Source organism: Rhododendron vialii, chromosome 6a (genome assembly GCF_030253575.1).
Source record: "Rhododendron vialii isolate Sample 1 chromosome 6a, ASM3025357v1".
In the NCBI taxonomy this organism is placed as follows: domain Eukaryota; kingdom Viridiplantae; phylum Streptophyta; class Magnoliopsida; order Ericales; family Ericaceae; genus Rhododendron; species Rhododendron vialii.
Genome location: NC_080562.1, coordinates 5863897 through 5886322, shown reverse-complemented (window position 1 = coordinate 5886322; position 22426 = coordinate 5863897). Strand labels below are relative to the sequence as shown.

At 39.5% G+C, this 22426-nt stretch overlaps 2 protein-coding genes and 1 non-coding gene across 3 annotated transcripts; 1 reads left to right on the top strand and 2 right to left on the bottom strand.

The window, feature by feature from the left end:
• Positions 1-12203: 12203 nt before the first annotated feature.
• LOC131328307 (uncharacterized) lies at positions 12204-14213 on the bottom strand. The gene is made up of 4 exons (XM_058361267.1): positions 14066-14213; positions 13371-13912; positions 13238-13318; positions 12204-13118 (listed from the first exon to the last, which is right to left on the bottom strand). The coding sequence occupies exons 1-4, from the start codon at positions 14211-14213 to the stop codon at positions 12204-12206; spliced, it is 1686 nt and encodes a 561-aa protein (XP_058217250.1).
• On the top strand, positions 13699-13805 carry LOC131331692 (small nucleolar RNA R71). The gene has a single exon (XR_009201492.1). It is a non-coding gene; the product is annotated as a small nucleolar RNA R71 (small nucleolar RNA).
• Positions 14214-20530: 6317 nt separating the features above from the next.
• On the bottom strand, positions 20531-21999 carry LOC131331192 (BRI1 kinase inhibitor 1). The gene has a single exon (XM_058365069.1). The coding sequence runs from the start codon at positions 21810-21812 to the stop codon at positions 20916-20918; it is 897 nt and encodes a 298-aa protein (XP_058221052.1). The 5' UTR covers positions 21813-21999; the 3' UTR covers positions 20531-20915.
• Positions 22000-22426: the final 427 nt, after the last annotated feature.

Here is a 22426-nt window from a genome sequence, read left to right as displayed (position 1 = left end):
GGAAAAGTCGATAGAAAAAGGAACTGATTTTCGCGCTCCAAGATTTACTGCAGGCGCTCCATCTTTTTGTTTTTATACTGTGATGTTGCTGACAACATCAGTGTATATTTTGTTTTTACACTGTGATATTGATGCTGATAATACCACAGTGTAAAAACAAAAAGATGGAACGCCTGCAGTAAATCTTGGAGCGCGAATATCAATTCCCTAAAAAAAAGATTGCATTATGATGGGTTGTGATGTGTCAGATGTGGAATTCATTGAGTTTAGGTGCCCAAGATTTTTATTGTGATGATGACAGGGGAGAGAAAAGTCTGTCCCATTCTTTTTCTAACGATAATTTTGGAGAAATTATTATTACTAGCATTCAAATTCGACTATTGGCATCGATCAAATGGGTAATCCATAGTGTCTTTGCTACACCATTTGAATGTTGGGGGTGTTAAAAGAGAATTGGGATTAGGCATTTGTGATAGATTTAGGCTACGTTCCAGAAATTTTTTTAAAAAATAAACAGTTTATTTCACATTTTTAAATTTAAAAATAATGTAATTAAATAATAATTTTTCAATCTTTTTGCATCGTATAAAAGATGTCGATGAGATCTTTTCAAATAAGATCCATATTATATATTTTTAGATTTTAATAAGCCCATAATTTTTGAGTTTGAAATTGTCTTCTTAAAAAATAAAGACTTAAAACCCGTTCTGGAATGGGGCCTAAGGCCATTAGCCCTTTTTCTTGAGGAAGAGTCCAAAGAATTAAATTGGGATTTTTTTTTATTAACACATTCAATTCATTTCATAACAAAGCCCGAAGGAAATACAGATTTCATCAAAAAATACAAGAATGAGCCAACACTACCCAAACTTCGACATAGGTACTCTCTGCAGAAGCAAGACCGGCGAAATCACCAGATGAAAGTCAATCTAGGTTTAGATAGTAGAGAATTCCAAACGGACCGAACCCCAGCTCAAACCCGAGAAGCACATATGAAACCTGAACGGCAATAGCCGTTCACCGGAGCAGGAGTCATTCACCGTAAACAGAGCCGTTTACCGTAGAAGACCCGTTCATCGAAAACAGCAGTTGGACAAACCTCAACCTACCAACAACCACAAACAACCCCAACTTTGGGCGATCCTCAATAGGCACCGGATTATTCGTCCACCTCCTCTTTCACACCAAATTTGGTGCAACCAAACCGGACTGATTTGGAGGAAACCCAAATCAACCGATGGAAAGCCAACGAAAAAACAAACAGAAAACCAAAAACCCCAAACGCTCCAAACCCCATTATTCAGACCCAAAACCCCCGGACAGCGCCAGCACCAGCCGCCTATCAACGATGTTTCCTTGCCGAACTAGATCAAAGGATAGACGGGGGAGGCCAAGCCTCACAGTACGCCATCCTGACTGAGGGCGAGACGAAGCCAAACCGGAACAGAGGGAGAGAGGGGAGAGAACCGAGAGAGAGGGTAAAGGGAGGGGAGGAGAAGGAGGGGGGAAAGAGGGAGGGGGAGCGGAGGCAGGGCCTCCCTCGAGAAAACCTAGCCGCCTGTGATTAAATTGGGATGTTGAGTCCAAAGAATTAAATTGGGATGTGTGGTATCACCATGGAGAGGGGAGTTGAATGCCTCTTGTCTTTCCTAACCATGGAGAGGGGAGTTGAATGCCACTGCCTCTTGTCTTTCCTATCTACTAAAGAGTGACATCAAATAAGGTGCTGCAAGGGACATCACTGCCTATTCCATAAATATACTTTCAATTTGAGATATGGAAATGGTAACATACATGCATACATGCATAGATATACATTACATTTATACACTATTAGGCTATATAATTAATCTAGTCACAATAATAGTTAAGTCACACTAGCAAGATTTGATTTGGTTATATGCCATTAACATACTTAACATAATTGCATTATTATATACTAACATATGCAAACACTAGACAAATTATTAACATGATTAACTAAGTGGATTCAAGTTTACAATTCGACAAATAAAATGTAGTATCTATTTTATGACCTCAAATTTAGGAATGTTACACATAAGCCAAAGTTGATACCAAAAAATAACCAAGACCTCTTTAGATTAAATAAGACATGAACTTTGACTTTGCTAAATCATCCATGCATGCTAAAGTAATAGATTTGAATCAAACAGATTTAATCCAATCATATGGTTTTGACATTGTGCCAAAACGATACTAAGTCGGTGTAGTAATATTTTTATATTTTTCACTTTTTAATTCTGTAACAAGCCACGCCAACGAATGGACTTGCTCTAATGACGATATATAATCAAATATTCGAAGCCCAATCCATGCTAAAGCCAGCTTTGAGCAGTAGTTAAGTAAGTTGAGATCATGCCCAACCATGTTAATTGAGTCCATGATTTTTCACTAGGCCAACTGGAATTCCATGTCTGATTAATTAGCCAATAATTCAACATTTTAATAATGTGGCTCAAATAATGGGTTATAGAACCTAAACGGAGTGCATATTGTGATAATATGCCATGTGTACAAGAGTGAAGCAAAACATATGATTAATTACCTTTTCTTACGTAAAGGGTGAAAATATCTGGAAGTAATGGGGTATGGGAGATAGTTATTGATGGATCCCCTACTCTCTCTCTCTTCCCAATTTAATACTACTATATTAAGGGCCCGTTCAGACAAATAAGCCACAATGGCTTATTTTTTGTCTTTATTCAAATTTTTTTGTATCACTTGGCTTATTGTATTTTTTTGGGGATTATTACATATCCTCGCAACAAGAGGAATCTAAAAAGTAAAATTTTTTGACCAAAATTTAATTTTTTTTGAATAAAAACGAAAAAATCCATAGAGCTAGCTCAAGGAGAACATGCATGTACCAAGTAGTAGAAGTTAAGTATTCTCTTCCTTTAAACATAACTCCAGCTTAGTAAACCGGAAAAAAAATCCAATTTTCAATATGAGATGTATAAAATATCAGGGAGTTAGGTCTGGTACTGGTCAAAACATGGGTGTTTGCTCCCTTCTAAAGGCTTATGAGGTTTGAAACCGGCAAGTGCTATTCAGGGCTTTTATGGAGTTTTCTTAGGGCTGCCCCACTAGGAGATGATGAAATTATATCTAAGAATTAGCTGAGGTGCGCGTAGCTCAGAAATCTATATTATGAAAACAAACTTTGAGATGTATAAAATTAAAGAGAACAAATGAAACCAAAAGAGGACCACAATGACCCAAACTTAGTCACAAGTCTCAGTTAATTTTGGTAAGTGAGATCATAAATTTGGTGATTTGTCTCAGGCAAACCAGAGCCCTAATTGGTTCAAGCCGCCTATGTCTAGTGGTCTCAGGACCACGCTATAATTGCCCGGATGAGACGAATGCACAAGGCGGCTGGTTTTTAATTTTATCAACTAGTAGATTGTGTTTAGAAATTGATTTTGACGGTCTATTTTTAGCTATTGGCACTCTTTTTTTGGTCTTTTTCTTATTTGAAAACAATACCCTTTAAAGTTTTTTTTTTTAATCCGAATACCCTTTAAGGTGGATGAACACTAACAAAATAAAGGGTAATTTGATAATCTCACGTAGGATAAAAACAAAAAGTGGAGTGCCAAAGGCTAAAAAAGTGCCAAAATCAATTTCTACTACCTAACTAGTAATTTTTCTTTTCTGAATATAGTGAACATTATAGATGTTTCGTGATTTTTTTTTTAGGTTTTTGTCATAATTTTTTACATTACTCATTCATTTCGAGCTGAAGAATCGAAAAATATAAGAATATGGATCGATGTGGAAAAAAGTACAAATAAAACAACTCTAAAGACACTAAAATGGTGAAAGTTACCCTTCCTATGTATTTGAGTGAACGTTTTGGGCTCTTAGTTATAATTTTCTCCTTTTATATTCCCATTCGTCAATATAATGACTAAGTTTAGATAATTTGAAGAGAATAATAAACGACCAATAAAGAGCAGTAGATATTTTTCTGGGAACCTATTAGAAGGACCACAAGTGACTTGGGTTGCCAAAAAGTCCGAAGGCAAAACAAGATTTTATCACAAAATACAAGAAGTAATAAATTAAAATTATCAAAATCTAAGTACGAGCACATATGCTAGCATGTTCAAAAACCCATACTGAGAAAGCATGCCAATAACGAGGTCGGGCATGAGGCCGGTCAAAGACTCAAAGATGTGGCAATAGAGGATGTTACAAGGAAACTCAACTCAAAATATGAAATAGGGTACGAATGAAATTTAGGGAAAAAAATAAAATAAGGCCACTCCACAACGGGACCGGACATTTACCAGCTCAGTTACATTTTCGAGCTGTTTCCTGGTGAATTGTTTGCAAAGACACAGTTTTGTGAAGTCTTCTCGAAAATGCTCGAGAACTTCCGAAATTTTGGACTATTTTCGCATATGAAATCAGAACGAAGTGATTTGGAAATCGAAATTTTCATTGTTTCTATTTCTGTGGACAATAAAACAGAAAGATTTCAAAATCAAAAAACAACTGGAAAATTCATGCTTCTCAGAACTCTGCGCCCCCCGACGTAATACCTAAGTTAACCAAATTGCAGAAGTCGCTTCTTTTTTTTTTATTTGCCGAGCCAAAACAAAAATCGCAGACATCACATTCTAACCAAATTATGTCCTCAAACAAGGGGAAGGGAGCATCAACCATCGGGTACCTTCTCCTTCCTCTTGAAGTCTCGAAGCACTCTCTCCCGCTCTGCAGGAGTAGCAGACATTAGCCACTTGCTGAACTCAACCTCTCCCATATTCATGAGAGGCTATATTAGCTTTTTTCCCTGGATTTGATTGAAGCAGCAGCATTTTCATTCTGACAAATCACATCTGATTTCCTCCGCACGGTAGGGAGGCGTGAGTGCGTAATGCCAACTTTTTGAGGCATGCCCACTTCATTCTTTCCTTGGCTCCCAGGCCCAGAGTTGACGATATCTACATTGCGATGAGCATACACAATTCCTGAGCATCAAGAAAGTGGCAGTCAGGCTGGGATCATGACGATATGAAATACATCTGTCGATTGGCTGATTGTTGCGATGTTAATCTACCCAGAAACATGAGTTCTATTTCTTTCAAACATGGTGACTAAGGATGTGTTTGGATTCCATAGAGGAAAAGGAAAAGATAAAACAGAAAATATTTTTTCTTAAGTGAACAAATCAAATATATTCTTTAAGCCTCCGTCACTTTCCTTTCCCTTGGTAGATCCCTCTGCAAATCCACTATACCAAACACAGCGCAACAGAACCACGACAAATCACTGACTCACACTTGAGTTTTCCTGAACTAGTTGCTACCCAAAGCTCCGAAGGTAATACAGAACAGGAAAAAGAAAGAGAACCATATAATGCTCAACTAAATCTGATAGTACTGGCTTAGTTGTCAACTGTATCTGCGTATGTTTAGGTTTTCTTCCAGCAGTCCCAGATGAAGTAGTTTCATTTGCCTCTTTCACAGGAAGAAAATATATACATCCCATATTCATTAATATCCTGTTTTCTACCGGGACAATGCCCATTTTTATCTCCTTGTTTCTCGTGTATTACTATTTCTATGATCTCACCAGTGAATAGCTTGTCAGCTAGATCACGAAATAGATTGCAGATTCCAAAAAGCTCGCCCTGAAATTCCTTGCAATCCTGAGAAGAAACCGAACTACATGTAAAAGCAGGAAAACCATTGCTCGCCCTGAAATTCCTTTCAAAATATCGTTTCTCCATTTTTCCAGAAACAGCAATATTTGATAGCTGCTGCTTGTACACGGCTGGTGGGAATAAACAAGTTCCTCAAGTGATCCGGCGGAGAGAAGGCGGAAAACCACAACATGTCACTTCTGCCCAAAACGGAATGAACGGTCTAGCTAGGGCCTGTAAGTCTTGGGTTGGATTCCAGTTTGGGTCAAACATCACAACACGATTTGCACCAACAAGATTCAATCCCAGCCCACCAGCTCGATTTGATATTAAGATTACCTAAACCAGGAACTAGATTGCCTTAGAAAATTAGAAGATCACATATTTTGATCTTGATTCTTAAGTGTATGAATTCACCTGTTTGCTAGCTAGGACTTGAATTGAAGTCGTCAACAAGAGATTGACGCAAACCGGATGGAGTGGAACCATCAAGTCGTGAAAAACAATAGCCTTTGTGCATTAGAAACTTCTCTAGTTTGTCTAACATCCTGTTAATCATATATTACGTACTTCAGTAGCAGAAGAAAGGTGAACAGAAAAGGAAAAAAGATAAATAAAAAATAAATAAATAAAAGGTCACAAACAACTTCTACACTACATATATTCCATCCTCGCGATTACCATATGTAGGTTGGGTAAATCTACAAGAGTTGGAGGGGTGCGATTGGTTGATGATTAGAGGAAGAAATAGAAAAGTGATCCAGTGGGGTGAAGGAAGGAGCAGGAGGACAGAAGAGACAAAGGCATACTGGTTCCTCGTCTTTTTGCGGTAGGTAGTGATTGACTTTCTCTAAATAGACCGGCTAAGATCACCTTTTCTATGGGGAAGAATGTTCTTCTTCCTCAAATTCAGTGCTCATCATTTTCTGTCTCTAAGAAAAGTCAGCTTTGTCAAATCAGAGGAAATGTCAGGATATTTATAGGACATCTGGGCCTAGGTAAGGCTCATGACGGCGCTTCTATAAAATTCTGACACCCTCTTTATACCCAGACTTTTTCACTTCAATAGGAATACCATCCGACCCTAAGTCTTACCCAATCTCATCTTCTATACTACATCCTGGTGGAATTCTACATTTACCAATTTTCATATCCAGCAGATAGTTAATAAATGCTTTGATGTTCATTCACCTTGGATTTACAGTCCAAACAGAAAATGGCCAGCACTAAGGCCCAATGACTCCAAACTAAGGCAATCATGGACTGGGCCATGTTTGGGATTGCGGGCTAAGATCCAGCCAAGGCTTTTTATTTGGGCCTGACCCTATTTACTTCCCGGCTCTAGCTGCTGACCAAATTCAGTGCAACAGAATCGAAATTTCTGGGTGCCGGAGGATACCCTGTCCGCGGTTTAGACCGTCCAAACGTATTTTATACGGTCTAAATTTTAGAGAGAGAAAGATGAGAGAGAGTGGTGGGATGAGAGGAGAGATAGGGAATAAATTTGGCCGTCCAAAATACATTTGGACGATCCAGATTGTCGATAGGTACTGCCATGTGGTACCGCTCGGCACCGAAAAACTACATTCTAAAAATTAAAAAAAATCGAAAATACCCTCATGTTGATGTTGTCGTCCATGTGTATACATTTCAAACAATTAGCAGTAGGGGAAAACGAAAGCATAATTGTGACTTCTCTTTTTTTTTTCCGAAGGATAACAATTACCTTTGATAAACACAGAGAAACACATAAAGAGCATATCCATCCCTAAAGGCATGGATAGCATATAACAGAAGCTGTCAGAAGGTAGGCTTTCCAACCAGAGATACCGTAACCTCCAAGCCCTTACCAGCCAAGTAGTGAAGTACACAAATACCAACACGCTTGACAGAATAACACTCACACACTTGGAAATAAAACATGTTTGGCATATTATAAACGCATATCAAGTTAAACTAAGGGCCCGTTTGGTTACCTTGTTTGTTTGTTTAAGCACATAAGACATTTGGACACGCTCATCAATTTAGAAAAGATTGGCCTACTTATCTTCTAGAAATCAATAATATTTTAGAATAGCAAATAAACAAATAAGCAATCATGTAACAAAACAAATTTGCTTATGGTTTGTATTTCTATATTTTTATATACTTAAATTAAATAAGCAATTGAGCGGTGTGAACCAAACGAGCCCTGAAGAACAGTGACCCGTAGATCCCACATTGGATTTCATGTGGACATTGCAATTTTGTGATAACTTAGCAACAGTTGAAATAATTCACGTTAAGATTAATTAGAAAATACATACATTTCGTAGCGAGTTGTTGTGTTGTTCGCATGAGACCCATTTCCGAGCTCACAATTGTGATCCAAATCGTTCATCTTATACGGCTCATCAAGGGCGGGGTTAACCGCGTCGTTCCGTGTCAAAAATATATTTATAAAACTGAGAATTAACTACTACTCCGTAGAATAGTGGTCAAATCCGAGTATCGTTCCAACGGAGACAGTATGGCTGAGTTACGACAAATTCAATTAATTTGTAGATTAATTCGGGCAAAGGAAGTTTGGTTGTTTGAATTTGGAGAATCTATTAAATCTAAGAGAATAAATTAAATGAAAAGTTTGTAACGATTGGAGAGAAAATCTAGGGTTCGAATCCACCTCGACCGTGTAACTCCAACATGCATAGGCAAGATTAATTATTCGAATCAGAAGGGATTATTACTAGGGCTTGCAAACCCTAGCAATAATCATCTAGAAAATAATTGAGTTGTTAAAAAGTATAGATTATCCCATAGCACGGACCGTCTCAAAAGTACAGTCTGGCCGCCTAACGGCACGACCCGTCTTACGAGTATAATTTATCTCAGAACTCTAACTACAATCGATGAAAACCATTGTATAACTCGTATTTGAAAGCATGCATACAAATACTCAATAGATTAAAACCATCAAAATCATTCCATTCAATTGAAACGGAAATGGTTCTTAGTTATACAATCGATCCGAATAATAAACCTAAAACCCATACATAAAATAGAGTTACTTGGTGCAAAGTTTCATCTTCACCCTAGAAAAGGGGTTTAGCCGGCCATGGAGAAGAAAGATGTGATCGAGATCGAAAAAGACATGGAAGACATGAAAGATTTCCTTGAAATCCTCTTGCCTCTCTCTCTCTAATCGTTGCTAGAAAAGAACGTAATATATTTCCGCTCCTAATAGTTGCTGGGAATAATCATAATGTAACCTAACTAATAAGCTCTGGCCTCCTTTTATAGTCTTGGCCCAAAAACAATCAGACTTAAAAATGTAAAGCAGATTTCCGTTTGCAGCGGTTGCTGTCCGCTAGTCCGGACCAGCAATTACATTGGCCGGACCAGAAAAACAGCTTGTTCATATCGTGCTCCAGTTTTGGTCGTCCGGACCAGCATAGCCTTGGTCCGGACCAGATTTTCAGCTTTCACCTTTTCGCTCCTCTTTTTGCCGCGGATCCTTTCGGAACGTCCTTAACTCACGATTATTACTCAAAAACCTGTCCGAATGCTCCGTAAGCCCTAAAACACTACAAACCAATTAAATCTCATTAAATAACAATAGATAGGACTGACAAAACCTAAGTTAATGGGAATAAATTTGTGCTTTTCAGCACCTATCACGCCCCCCAACTTATACTTTGCTAGTCCCTAGCAAAGAAAAGAACTAAACAACTAATGAAAGCAATGAAAGATAGGACATTTGAACCCCTGGGTGCTCCGGTAGGACGAGTTTAGTCTCGTAAAAGTGCGAGGGTTATCAGCAGTGAACACCCACAAACACAGGGAACCTTTCAACACAAAACTACAGTTTATCGTGCCACTCATCAGTGTATTATGCAGAGGACACAAAGCTACCACAAAGATATAGCAAGGCAAACATAGCTCCGAGCGCTAACAATCCAAGAAATAAACTATGGCACTTACGCTTAGCGTGTGTGAATACGGGCCTCAATCACATATGAACAATAACCAACTGCTCTCTCCGGACCGAGTCTCGACTTCAATTCTCACCGTGTCATGCACTCACAAATGAAATCACTCGAAACAAAGTGCATTATAAACTCTCGAGTGTGTAGTTTGGAGGTTACGTAAATAGAAAGCAAAGTACTCCGCACACTATGACACGAAAAGAACGCTTTATATAGTGGACACACAATCTCATGAACAAAATGCCAAGTATTGGAACTCTCCACCAATCAATCCTCAACCCAACACCCCTAAGATCAAACAGGACTTTATTCAAGGGCATAGCATTAGGGATGGGATAATGTATCAAGGCTAGGGTAAAAATAGATTCAAGTGTGAGAGAATAGGCGAGTATTTCAACTAAACGGGGCAAATATGCATTGTGTACCCCGCTAACATTAATTCAACTCCACCTTATCTCTCATTCCAACCTTTCAACATTTTTCAATTACAAAGCAACCATTCCTCTCTTTCTTTCAACTTATCAGTGCCCCTTTTTCTCTCTTCTTTTATTGGATTTTGTTGTGTTTCTTTTTTTTAAAGGGACACCACCAATACTCCACAAAATTCAACAATCTACCCAAAAATTAACCTTTACATTCTCGCCTTTCTCCAAACACAATATGGAAGGTGGAGCTAACCAAGAAAAGGCTAAATCTGTAAGGCTCAATGTGGCTCGCAAGGAATAAATGTGAACACAAAGGAACGAACTGGCCCAAATATCAAGAAAGTGCCTGTAATCCTCTCTCATGGGTGTAACATCCATGTGACAAACCAAAACCAAGAGATACTGCTATGCATTTAAATTCCAACACTCGACAACCAAAGATGATGAGATTGACAACAAATGTGTTTCTTTCCATGACAAACAAAGAGTTTAATTGATACCACTCCAATAACAGATAAGGCTCAAAAGCTCACAAGGGTACAAGTCTCCACTAATCATAGCCTTTAAGAACAGTCAAATCACAGCTCACAAGCAATCAAGGTCCAACGTGCAATGTGCAAAAATGCTAAAACAAAAACAACAGCAGTCCAGCAAATGAAACTACTCTGCCAAAGAGATATCGAAATGGTAGCAGCATGCCTTTACTCAAGTAATCAACAAGCAAGCACAACAAACAACAATCTCATGCAGAAAGGCTCCCATTTTTTTTAATTTTCAGTTTTCTCAATTTTGTCATTTTTTTTTTTTTTGGACTCTAAACAAACTATTAAAGAAAGCACCTGAAGTATTTCCTACCCCCCAACTTAAACTAGTCACTGCCCTCAGTGATTGCAAAGACACTAAAAGAAATAAGACAATTAATAGAAAGAGGGAGGAAAGATATCACCTCGAACGGAGAACTAAGCAGACAAGAGTATGGCGGCCGAGAGGCCCCCCAACTTGAACGAAACAACCTGCAATGCGTTAGTCTCCACCAAAACAAGATACGAAAATAAATTACAAAACTAACTGACAAAACAAAAACCAAGCAAAAAGAAAAGAAAACTCAAGAGATTGCATAAAAAACACAAACCACAATTAAAATCCACCACTTTCTTCACGCGAAAGACACGGGTACCACTTTTCTCCCTTGCCAAAGACTGTGGTTCCCTACTTGTTGGAAGAGCAATATGCGTAGGATTCAACGATATCTTGAGAAGTGGTGCCATCATCTAGTAGGCTGTCACTCCCTCTGGGGCTGCCAGATTCCTTACCCACCACTTGGCTTATGAAGCAATCTCCGCCAAGTTGGACACTAAAGTCGGATGGTTCAGACAGATTTCTCGCTGCTAACTACGCGCTTGCCGCCAGACCCAACCTCTTAAGTACTACATGCATAGCTTTGACAAGGTGGCTATACCAGACCATTGAAAGCCGTTCGAGCACGGCAAACACTGAAGGTATTTCACCCTCCAAAGATTTAAAGTCTCCTAGACCTCTATCGAAAATACGAGACCAAAAGAAGCTTGGGTTGCCTCCCAAGAAGCGCTAAGTTTTATGTCTTCAGCCAGACATCAATCACTCCAAAAACCATCATTCAACAGAGCATTACAATCCAACTTTACATGTGAACATGCTGCTGAGACCAAAGGAGGTCTCCATGCTAATTCCGGTGAGTGCGCACTACACGGACCTAATGGTGTGATAGAAAGCAAATGAGGTGGCAACTTTAAATCATTTTTTGAAGGAGGGCTAGTCATAAGTGGAACATCATCAAACAAAATTGGAACCTCGGAGTCAACCTCATTCACCTTAGACACATTATTAACAGTGAGAGGTGGATGTACCTCATCATTGGAGTGGTGTTTTACAGTGTTGTACACATTCAACTTAAGGGTCATATTTCCAAAGGTCACCTCCATCTCCCCACTCCTCACGTGAATATTAGCATTGGCCGTCGCTAAGAAGGGGCGACCAAGAATGACGGGAGTTTGCTTTTTTAGGATTTGCACCGGTTCCGTGTCAAGTACTATAAAATCAGCTGGAAAATAAAAATCGTTAACCTTGACAAGAACGTCCTCAACTACCCCACGCGGCACCTTAATGGATCGGTCTGCTAACTGAAGGGTGACTAACGTGGGTTTCAACTCCCCAAGCCCCAATTGTTCGTACACCGAGTAAGAGTATCAAATTAACACTAGCCCCTAAGTCTAGCAATGCTCGCTCAATGACATGGTTCCCTATTCCTATGGAAATAGTAGGGGTGCCTGGATCTTGTAACTTAGGAGGAGCAATCAATTGGAACACTGAGCTCACTTGCTCGGTGAGAAGGACCTTTTTTGATACATTGGTTTTACATTTCCTCTTTTGAGTATAAAGGTCCTTCAAAAACTTAGCATAAGTGGGGACTTGTTTGATCGCGTCTAGGAGAGGAATGTTTACTTTCACTTGCTTAAAAACCTCAAGAATATCCTCCATAGCCGCACCCTTCTTGGGGAAAGGAGATGGGGCATTGAGACATTGTGGGAATGGGGCTTTAAGCACATAGGGTGGTACCTTAGAGCCCCTTGAAGTGGAGGTGGATGGTGAAGGTGTGACTGGAAGGGTTCCCTTTTTACTCTGTGAACTCTCATCCCCAAAGTTATCAGGGTCGGAGGGAGCCAAATGCTCCTTCGGTTTCGCTTTCTCTGGTCGGGTTTCGACCTCTCTCTTATTGCGCAAAGTCATGATTACCTTAGCATTAGCAGGAGGCGGGTCATGAATCACAAACTGTCCTCCAAGGGGTTGGACAGGCTGACTGGGCAACCTACCTTCTTCCCTATGATTGAGTGCATTGGCTATTTGACCCACTTGGGTCTCTAACCTTGCGATGGACTGTGTGTTGGTGCGCACATGCTGTTGGGTGTCATTTAGTCTGTCAAGCGCTTGTAGCACCTTTTCCTCAAAGGATGGATCCTGTGAGGATTGGGGAGGTGCTTGCTGCTGATTCGGTGAGAGATAGGCCGCAGGGTTAAACTGCGTGTTGAATGGCCTAGGTTGCTAGGCGAAACTATTACCCTGGTGTTCCGTCTTCCATGAGAAATTGGGATGTTTGCTCCATCCCTAGTTATAAGTAGTGGAAAAAGGATCATTACCCGGTTTGGAGAAACCCTGCTCATTGGCATACCCTTGTGCAGCGTTAACCTGTTCTTGCACAAACAAAGGGAATTGTGGTGCTGCAGGACAGTCAACAATATAATGGGCCGGACTAGCACATAAAGAACATGCCTCCTGATAAGGTGGAGGCTGTGAGGTGGCCGATCCCTTGGTGAGAAGTTGTTCAACTTTCTCAGTCAGTGCATCTACTTTAGACTGGAGGTCATGAGATGGTTTAATCTCATACATACCTCGTGGCTTATCAGAACTAGTAATGACTGACTTAGTTCTCCTCTCAAAAGAAACATTTTGCAAGGACCCTTCGCTCATAGTTTCAAACAACTGCCAGGCATCCTCTTCATTTTTAACCATCACAGAGCCTCCACATGAGGCATCAACCATCACACGATGCTGCGGATGCAGCCCGGAATAAAAACTCTGTACTAATTGCCACTTAGGTATGTCATGGTGCGGACACTTACGAATGAGATCCCCATATCTCTCCCAAGCCTCATAGAACTGTTCATTCTCAGCTTGTTGAAAAGTGGTAATCTCCTGCCGAAGTCTGAGTGTTTTTCCTATGGGGAAGAATTTCTTAAGGAATGCCGCACTCATTTGCGCCCAAGATGTTATAGAATTAGCTGGCAAAGTACTAAGCCAATGTTTGGCATTCCCTATCAAAGTGAATTGAAACAAAATCAATCTCAATGCATCCATCGGAAAATTATGAATTAAAAGCGTGGAACTGAGGGCTTCAAATTCAGTGATGTGTTGATATGGATCCTCTTGAGATTGCCCTTGAAACTTAGGGAGCATTTGGAGTGTACCAGGCTTAATCTCATAGTTGTTAGCCATGATTGCAGGTAATCGTACACATGATGGTATAGTGCAAGCCGTGGGGGCGAAGTGTGAGTTGAGAAGGAGGGGGTCAGGTATCACAACCCTCCTCTCTCCATTAGGATTATCATCTGCCATTGTGACTAAGTTAGTCTTTCTATTACCCCTACGTCTCTTTTCCAAGTCAAAATTAAGAGGTACGAGTTCAGGTTCCTGTGATCGACGACCAAACATGCAAGTTCAATACCCCTTGATTGTAAAAATGGGGTACTCCAGACACAGACACTAATTTGCCAAAAATAAGAACAAACTCACAGTGGGTCAACGAAATCGCTTTATATCACGGCACCGCTTCTTCACAGTGATCTTTGCTCGTTTTGTCACCTCGTACCCTGTAGCTAAGACTACCAAAACTAACAAACAAAATAAAAATAAATACCAATGAACTAAACTAAAAACTAATTAAATTAACGCAACCGTGCAAACTGTCCCCGGCAACGGCGCCAAAATTTGACCGCGTCGTTCCGTGTCAAAAATATATTTATAAAACTGAGAATTAACTACTACTCCATAGAATAATGGTCAAGTCCGAGTATCGTTCCAACGGAGACAGTATGGCTGAGTTACGACAAATTCGATTAATTTGTAGATTAATTCGGGCGAAGGAAGTTTGGTTGTTTGAATTTGGAGAATCTATTAAATCTAAGAGAATAAATTAAATGGAAAGTTTGTAACGATTGGAGAGAAAATCTAGGGTTCGAATCCACCTCGACCATGTAACTCCAACATGCATAGGCAAGATTAATTATTCGAATCAGAAGGGATTATTACTAGGGCTTGCAAACCCTAGCAATAATCATCTAGAAAATAATTGAGTTGTTAAAAGGTATAAATTATCCCATAGCACGGACCGTCTCAAAAGTACGGTCTGGCCGCCTAACGGCACGACCCGTCTTACGAGTATAATCTATCTCAGAACTCCAACTACAATCGATGAAAACCATTGTATAACTCGTATTTGAAAGCATGCATACAAATACTCAATAGATTAAAACCATCAAAATCATTCCATTCAATTGAAACGGAAAGGATTCTTAGTTATACGATCGATCCGAATAATAAACCTAAAACCCATACATAAAATAGAGTTACTTGGTGCGAAGTTTCATCTTCACCCTAGAAAAGGGGTTTAGCCGGCCATGGAGAAGAAAGATGTGATCGAGATCGAAAAAGACATGGAAGACATGAAAGATTTCCTTGAAATCCTCTTGCCTCTCTCTCTCTAATCGTTGCTGGAAAAGAACGTAATATATTTCCGCTCCTAATAGCTGCTGGGAATAATCATAATGTAACCTAACTAATAAGCTCTGGCCTCCTTTTATAGTCTTGGCCCAAAAACAATCAAACTTAAAAAATATAAAGCAGATTTCCGTTTGCAGCGGCTGCTGTCCGCTGGTCCGGACCAGCAATTACATTGGCCGGACCAGAAAAACAGCTTGTTCATATCGTGCTCCAGTTTTGGTCGTCCGGACCAGCATAGCCTTGGTCCGGACCAGATTTTCAGCTTTCACCTTTTCGCTCCTCTTTTTGCCGCGGATCCTTTCGAAACGTCCTTAACTCACGATTATTACTCCAAAACCTGTCCGAATGCTCCGTAAGCCCTAAAACACTACAAACCAATTAAATCTCATTAAATAACAATAGATAGGACTGACAAAACCTAAGTTAATGGGAATAAATTTGTGCTTTTCAGCACCTATCACGTAATGTTTGCCCGAAAACGAACTCAAAGAATATATAATCCTGATCAAGTTTATAGAACCTAAAGTGGGTCTCGTTGTGCACTGACAGCACCAGTGTTGTGTCTCTGCCTTACGTTTTTTCATGATTTATTCTCGTCACACGATCTGATCAGCAAATCGGCCAAACAATAACACACAGCGTGAGAAAAATAATCAAGAGCAAAATGCAAAGAGAAAAGACACGAAGACTTTTATATGGTTCCTTAGTTAGTTGTGTAGTTGAGTACATCCACGAGTAGCACGAGTTTTCATTATGTATCGGATGAGAGAGTGTACAAGAATTATATTGGCCGGTTGCCGCGTACGGCAGGTAGGATTTATAACCTTTGGTTATTTTATATCACCAATTACCGTAGTGCCCTTTGTCTAGTTCTCGGCGACTAGTCAACGAAGTCCAAATTAAACCCAACTAGGCTTCTCAAACCCTACAACAAGAAATTTTGGCCAGACGAAAGGGGTGACAACAAACGAACTCAAGGACCTTGTTGTTTCCAACATGGGTGTTGTTCTAATCCAGGCCGTTCATTTCGGCAATAGACGGTTTAGATTTTATCTCAGATGAACAGATCTTAGCCGTCCATCCGTTCATTGCCGAAATGAAATCTGAACCGTCCATTGCCGAATTGGACTGCTCGGATGGGGACAACATACAGAAGTAGGGACAAAAATTGTTCCATTTGAGCCTTCGACTTGTTTTATAGTACTCCCTCCACCCCAAAATGTTTATCCGGTTCGCAAAACGAGGACTCAAAAATAATGCATTTCTTTCAAAAAAAATTCATAAATTTAAAGAATTCATTGATATCTAGTGATTTTTATTGAAAAAAATTGGAGTTGTTTTTTTGCAAAAATTGTATTATTTATACGTTCTTGTTTTGCAGACCGGACAAATATTAAGGGACGAAGGGAGTATAACTTTTGCATTTTGCTACAGTTGATTTAGGCGAAACTGGATATTCATTTACCACAAAAGGAAGAAAGACAAAATATATTTGGAAAAGTGGTATTGAGGTGCATGATTAATTTTTGGGGGTTCCAAACTTCTTAATTAATCATGAGAATGAAAAACTTTCCTTCTCGAGCCTAATAACAATCACCCTTTATTGATGGTTGGGAAAAAGGGCCACCACCCCAATCAGGAACCCAATCACTTAAAAATATTTCTCACAAAATTGCACATGGTATTGATTGCAATAAGCTGGCATGCTTCTTTTTAATTTTGTTTCGATAGTCGGTGTTCGGGCCAGCTTATACGCACTTCAATTAAATGAATTGGTTAAAGACGGGCCTTGTTCTTTGTTTACTTTTATGGCATGCTTCGATGCATTATGGTGATCAACCTCATTTGGCTATTACTAGATACGGGAGTTTATTGTTAGATGATGTGTTTTGAAAAAATGACCATAATACACTAATAAATTAATCCACTACAAAAAAAATTTTGAGCGATACTGATAAAACAGTTGTCACTGAGCTGTCACTAAAAGTGTGTTGCTAAAATTTTTTAGTGACAGCTTAATGACAACTTTTTTGTCACTGTCGCTCATTTTATTTTATATTTGTTGCGATCCCAAAAAAAAGGGAGGTAAGGAGAAGGGAATTATTTTTTTTTATTTTTACGGTGGCACTTCCACCTGTGCTTTTTTAACATGCGTATATGGTTCAAAAGAACTAGCTTTTTATATTTTTCTTATTTTATTTCAGGTCTTGGTTCAAAAGAAATCGAAATTAACACACTTCTTCAACGTTCAAACCCAGAAAACAAGAAAGCCCAATGCCATGTGATTGGCTTTTCATCTGGTGGAGCAATAGTTTTGTGTATATTTTGTATTTTGTCTAGTTAATTGCATTTCATAAATTTATTTTTTTATTCTTTCTAAGACATGTCGAATATCATTTCATTCTCAATTTTTTTGTTTCGCATATTTGCGCATTGTCATTATACTGACGAATTTTTTTGGTTGAAATATATTTAAAAAGTTTCCCCACTTTCATAGATTTCTGGCTATGCCATTGGCCGGCCATCACGGTTTTCATTTCAATGATTTGGTCAGATCGCTACATAAGCTCTGATAATAAAAAATAATTTACGCGTTGTTTTCAACACGGGGCGTTAAGGTTACGGATAGGAGCGTGATTATTTTTCTACCTCGTGTGTTTGAAAACATACTAGAAGAACTTGGGATCCCAAGGAACGTTGTACCTAACAAGAAATAAATAAGAATGAGGCCCGTTCCAGAAACTCTCTTAAAAAATAAGCAGTTTATTTCACATTTTCAAACTTAGAAGCAATGTAAATGAAAAATAATTTTTTAAATTTTTTTTCCACCGTTTAAAAAATCTCAATGAGATCTATCAAACAAGATCTATATTGATAGAAAAATTATTTGCATAAATACGTGATTTTTGAGCTTGAAATTACATTTTTTAAATTGTTCTAGACTCCCTCTCTTACGCTCTTACTTTTATTTTCTTCCTTTTTTATTCCTAGACTCTCAAATTTCAAATAGCTAGCTGTAGTGTAAATCCGCTCTTAAACTGTATAGTTACATGATTTTTTCTAGATTTGTCTTTCAAATAAATAGACAAATTAAAATCATGATTGGAAAATAGACCGAGGAAAACAAACGTGATCACATCACGTCTAATCACTTTTTCATAAATAATCCATTCATCGAGACTTATGAAATGAACATAGGGGATATAATTTAATAAAGAGATAGCGGTGATGATCACCCTACGAGCTAGTCCAAACTGTATGGTGGTAGAGAAAATCTAAAATCCACATGATCTCCCCTTAGCATTAATTATTATGTGAAAATGAAAAACTATATATAAATCCAGTACCATTTGAATTATTAGTTGTGATCATTGATTATTTTCTGTACTTTGTTTGCTTTTGGAAATTGCCCCATGGGTCATCACCTCTTTCATGAGACCCACATGCAAACGGCTGAGTTTTGCATGGCCACAATTGCCTTTTTAGCAGCTTCTATTCCCATTTGTCTCCACGACCAGATCCAGAAATGGTCTTCACTTCTTCTCCCCATGCCTTTTTCTGTGGTCCTACTTCTTTTGTTTTTTTTTTTTTTCTCCAACAGCAATGTAAAGGTATCACAATGCAAGAATAACATCCCAGCTACTTATATAAAGATTTTCGAACTTTGAAATTTCAAAATCTAGTTGCTCATAGTTCGACCCTTGTGTTTACGAAATCTTGATTCCGGCCCTGAACACAAAGATAACATCCCAACTACGTACATACTATGAGCCCAACCATTGGTGATCGAGGACCTCACCAATTAATTCAATTTTTGTCCCAATAAATTCAAGAACGAAAATCGACTTACCAATTCATTGGTGTCATCAACTCTTATGAGGATAAAGTCCACATGGGACTTTACCGCAACTTTAATCAGAATTCCTGCTAGAAGACGGGTGAATTGAGCCCACCATGAATTAGTCCAACTTTAAGTAAGCTGGCCCGAGCTATCAAAAACGTATTTTACGGGTTTGGTGAGCCCCCAAATTACAAACTGGACGGGACTGGACATTAGTGAACACCACAGTTAATTAGGTGATCGATACTACACATTTCTACATAGCATACGTTTCTACATTAGGTGAAAATATCGTCAACACACAGCTATACCTAATATTCCAGGCAGAAACTCATTTGACTTGAATGAAGGCAGAAGGCCATGATAGGATTATTAAAAGACCACTAAGTTGGTTGGTCCTAAGACTTTGATTGTTGATATTGTGTTTTTTTAATTTGTAGGGTTGGACCCTAGCCAGCTTAGTTTCACAGGTGCTGTCTGGACTTAATAGAAAGAAGCTCTTGAGATGTGGAAATTAGGTAGATTGGGTAAAGAAGAGGGGATTCACCTGTCTTTACCATACTTGGATGTTGATTGGATTCAACATAGGCTCCTAGCTAGCTGGTCTAATCCATATGGGATTCCGATACGCCAGACCGCCTTTAATCGGACTGTCTCACCAGACATTGGTCTCTAGATTAGTCGAGGGGTGCCTAAGCTGGCCCGGGCAATTGAGTTATCAAAGAAGCTTTGCCATTTCTTTCTAGCTATTTATATACCAACCTATATATATTGGACACTAAACTTAAAAAGAGTTAGCTCGGCCATTAAAAAGCACAACTATAAGTGTCCTGCAAGCCTTAAGTTTCGATCGAGTTTGACTCCCACCAAGGGTATGGTCTTTTAGCTCGGTCAGCGAGAGCTTCTCATCTTCTAATTTTTACAATCTTGACCTGACTGGATTGTCGTGACCCGACCGAAGAACGAATTACTCGATATGCACGCTAGTTGGCTCCTAACACTCCTTTCCGCTAGCTAAATCAAAGAGGAGGGGGGAAGCACAAATGACTTGATTACAAATCATATATTTGTGTTTGGTATTGACTTCGGTTGTTGCAAGTCTATTTTATTTCAAATAGAAAAAACTCGGAGAAACAAAAAAAAAAAAACTTGTTTGACAAAATCGAAAATAAAAGAGGACGAAATAAATGCCGAAGAAAACAAATTTGAAGCTCCCATGACAATTGAGCAGGGAAGACATTCTTTGAAATCTCTAATTTTTAAGCTATAAGGTAAATAAATAAAAAAATCTTCAATGTTCAAAATCATCGAATTTCAAAAAGTCACCAAATTCCAATAACATATAAATTAATATCCCCCACCATTCATGATGCAACTATACAGTTCACTAATTATCCTATTTCTATTCACCCATAATACCACAATACAAAACCAGAAACTACTTAATACTATGAAATTACTACTACCATTTTTCATAGGTAATGTCTCGATCGGCGGGTCAAGTTGCACGTGTCTCGAACAAATCTTTTCAGCCTCTTCCACATGTGTTTCACACGTTTCCGCGTGGAATGAGGTGGCCCCACTAATTACTGATAATGAAAATATAACCTGAGACCGAGACTGTTGAAAGAAACAAGCTCCAAGCTCCTAAATACTACAAGGCGAAGACCACCGAGCCAACTCCTCAGGTTTTACTACTAACATTTGTTGATCTTGTCTTCCATAGCAATCGAATTCTTGCAATGAGCAATTGCCGCCTGAATCGCCGCCTGCAGCTCCTCCATCGTGCTATCACTCGTCGAGACCACCCCATTCCCGACCAAAGGCCCGCTGTTGTACGGAGAGGTTTTCATTGAAGCCGGAGCCGAAAACTCCCCCCACCTCCTCCCCCTCACCTGCTCCTCCCCATAGTAATCCCTAGGACTCAAATACCCAGAAAACGAATATGGTTGTCTCCTCAACTGCACGTCACTCTCTCTCCTCCTATTGAACAGAGGCCTCACCATTTTCATGTACCTCTTCAGTACATGACTCAAGTCAAACTTCAGCTTCTTCCTCTGTTTTTCCCTCTCCTCCTCTGTTTCTCTCCCTTCGGTAAAATCCGCTTTTCGCCGGATTGGAATACCGAAGAGGGAGAATGACTTGGATTTAGGTTTGGGTTTCTGTTTGGGTCCTTTTTTTTCGTTGATTGGGTCCGGGTTGGTGGCGGTGGAGGTGGGAATATGGGGATTTTCGTCGATAGGGAGGGTAAAACTGTCAAGAGAGTTGGCAGAGGAGCGAGGGGAAGAGGAGGGGTGGGGGAGGTGGGAGAGGAGGTGGAGAGGGAGGAGGTGACCGTGGAAGAAGATTTCGTCCGCGGGGGATAAGTCGACAGCGATCGAAGGCGGCGGGGGTTTCGCCGCAGAGGAGAGCGGTTGGTGGTGGTGGTGGAGGGAGATTGTGAAGGAGAATTCGTGTGCGGGGGAGGAGGAGGCGGAGGGTGGTGAGGCGGCGGAGGAGGGCTGTTGTGGCGGTGGTGGTGATTTGCATTCAGTGCTTTGGTGCTGGTCTTGATCAAGTTTGTCTCTATTCCTTTGATGGTGTTGGTTTTCCATGACTCCAAGATGAGGGGTGATAACTGATCAAAATCCTCTCTCTCCTCCGTTGATGGTTGAATGAGAGAAGGATAAGGAGATTAGAAAACTGAGAGAGAGAGAGAGAGAGAGAGAGAGAGAGAGAGAGGATATGGGGATTCCTGCCAACCTATAAGTTGGTTCCAAATTGTGTTTTGTACCAATCAAATATCCTCTCGTGTGGGTGATAATTGGGGTAACTTACACGTTTGCACCAAAAGACTTTTTGATTGTGGTAACTCGTTTGAGACAAATATAATTATTATCTTTTGCATATAAAAGACTTTTGTGATATCGATTGACGATCTGAATCGTTTATTTTTTAGATTTCGATGACATTAGTATTTTTCTTAACGAAGTATAACTGTCACGAGATAAATTGTATGACCATATATTTTTCCTCTAACTAACTTGATCTGAACATGTTATTACCGATCTTTCCGCATCAAATTTTACTTAGGGGACGATCACATTGAGGCATAAAAACATAAACGGCTTGGATCATCAAGGAAGACCGTGGTGAGTCCCATTTTGCATGACATGAGATCACCTAAGATAATCGTCATACGAGACTTGAGAAGATCGTCACATGAGAA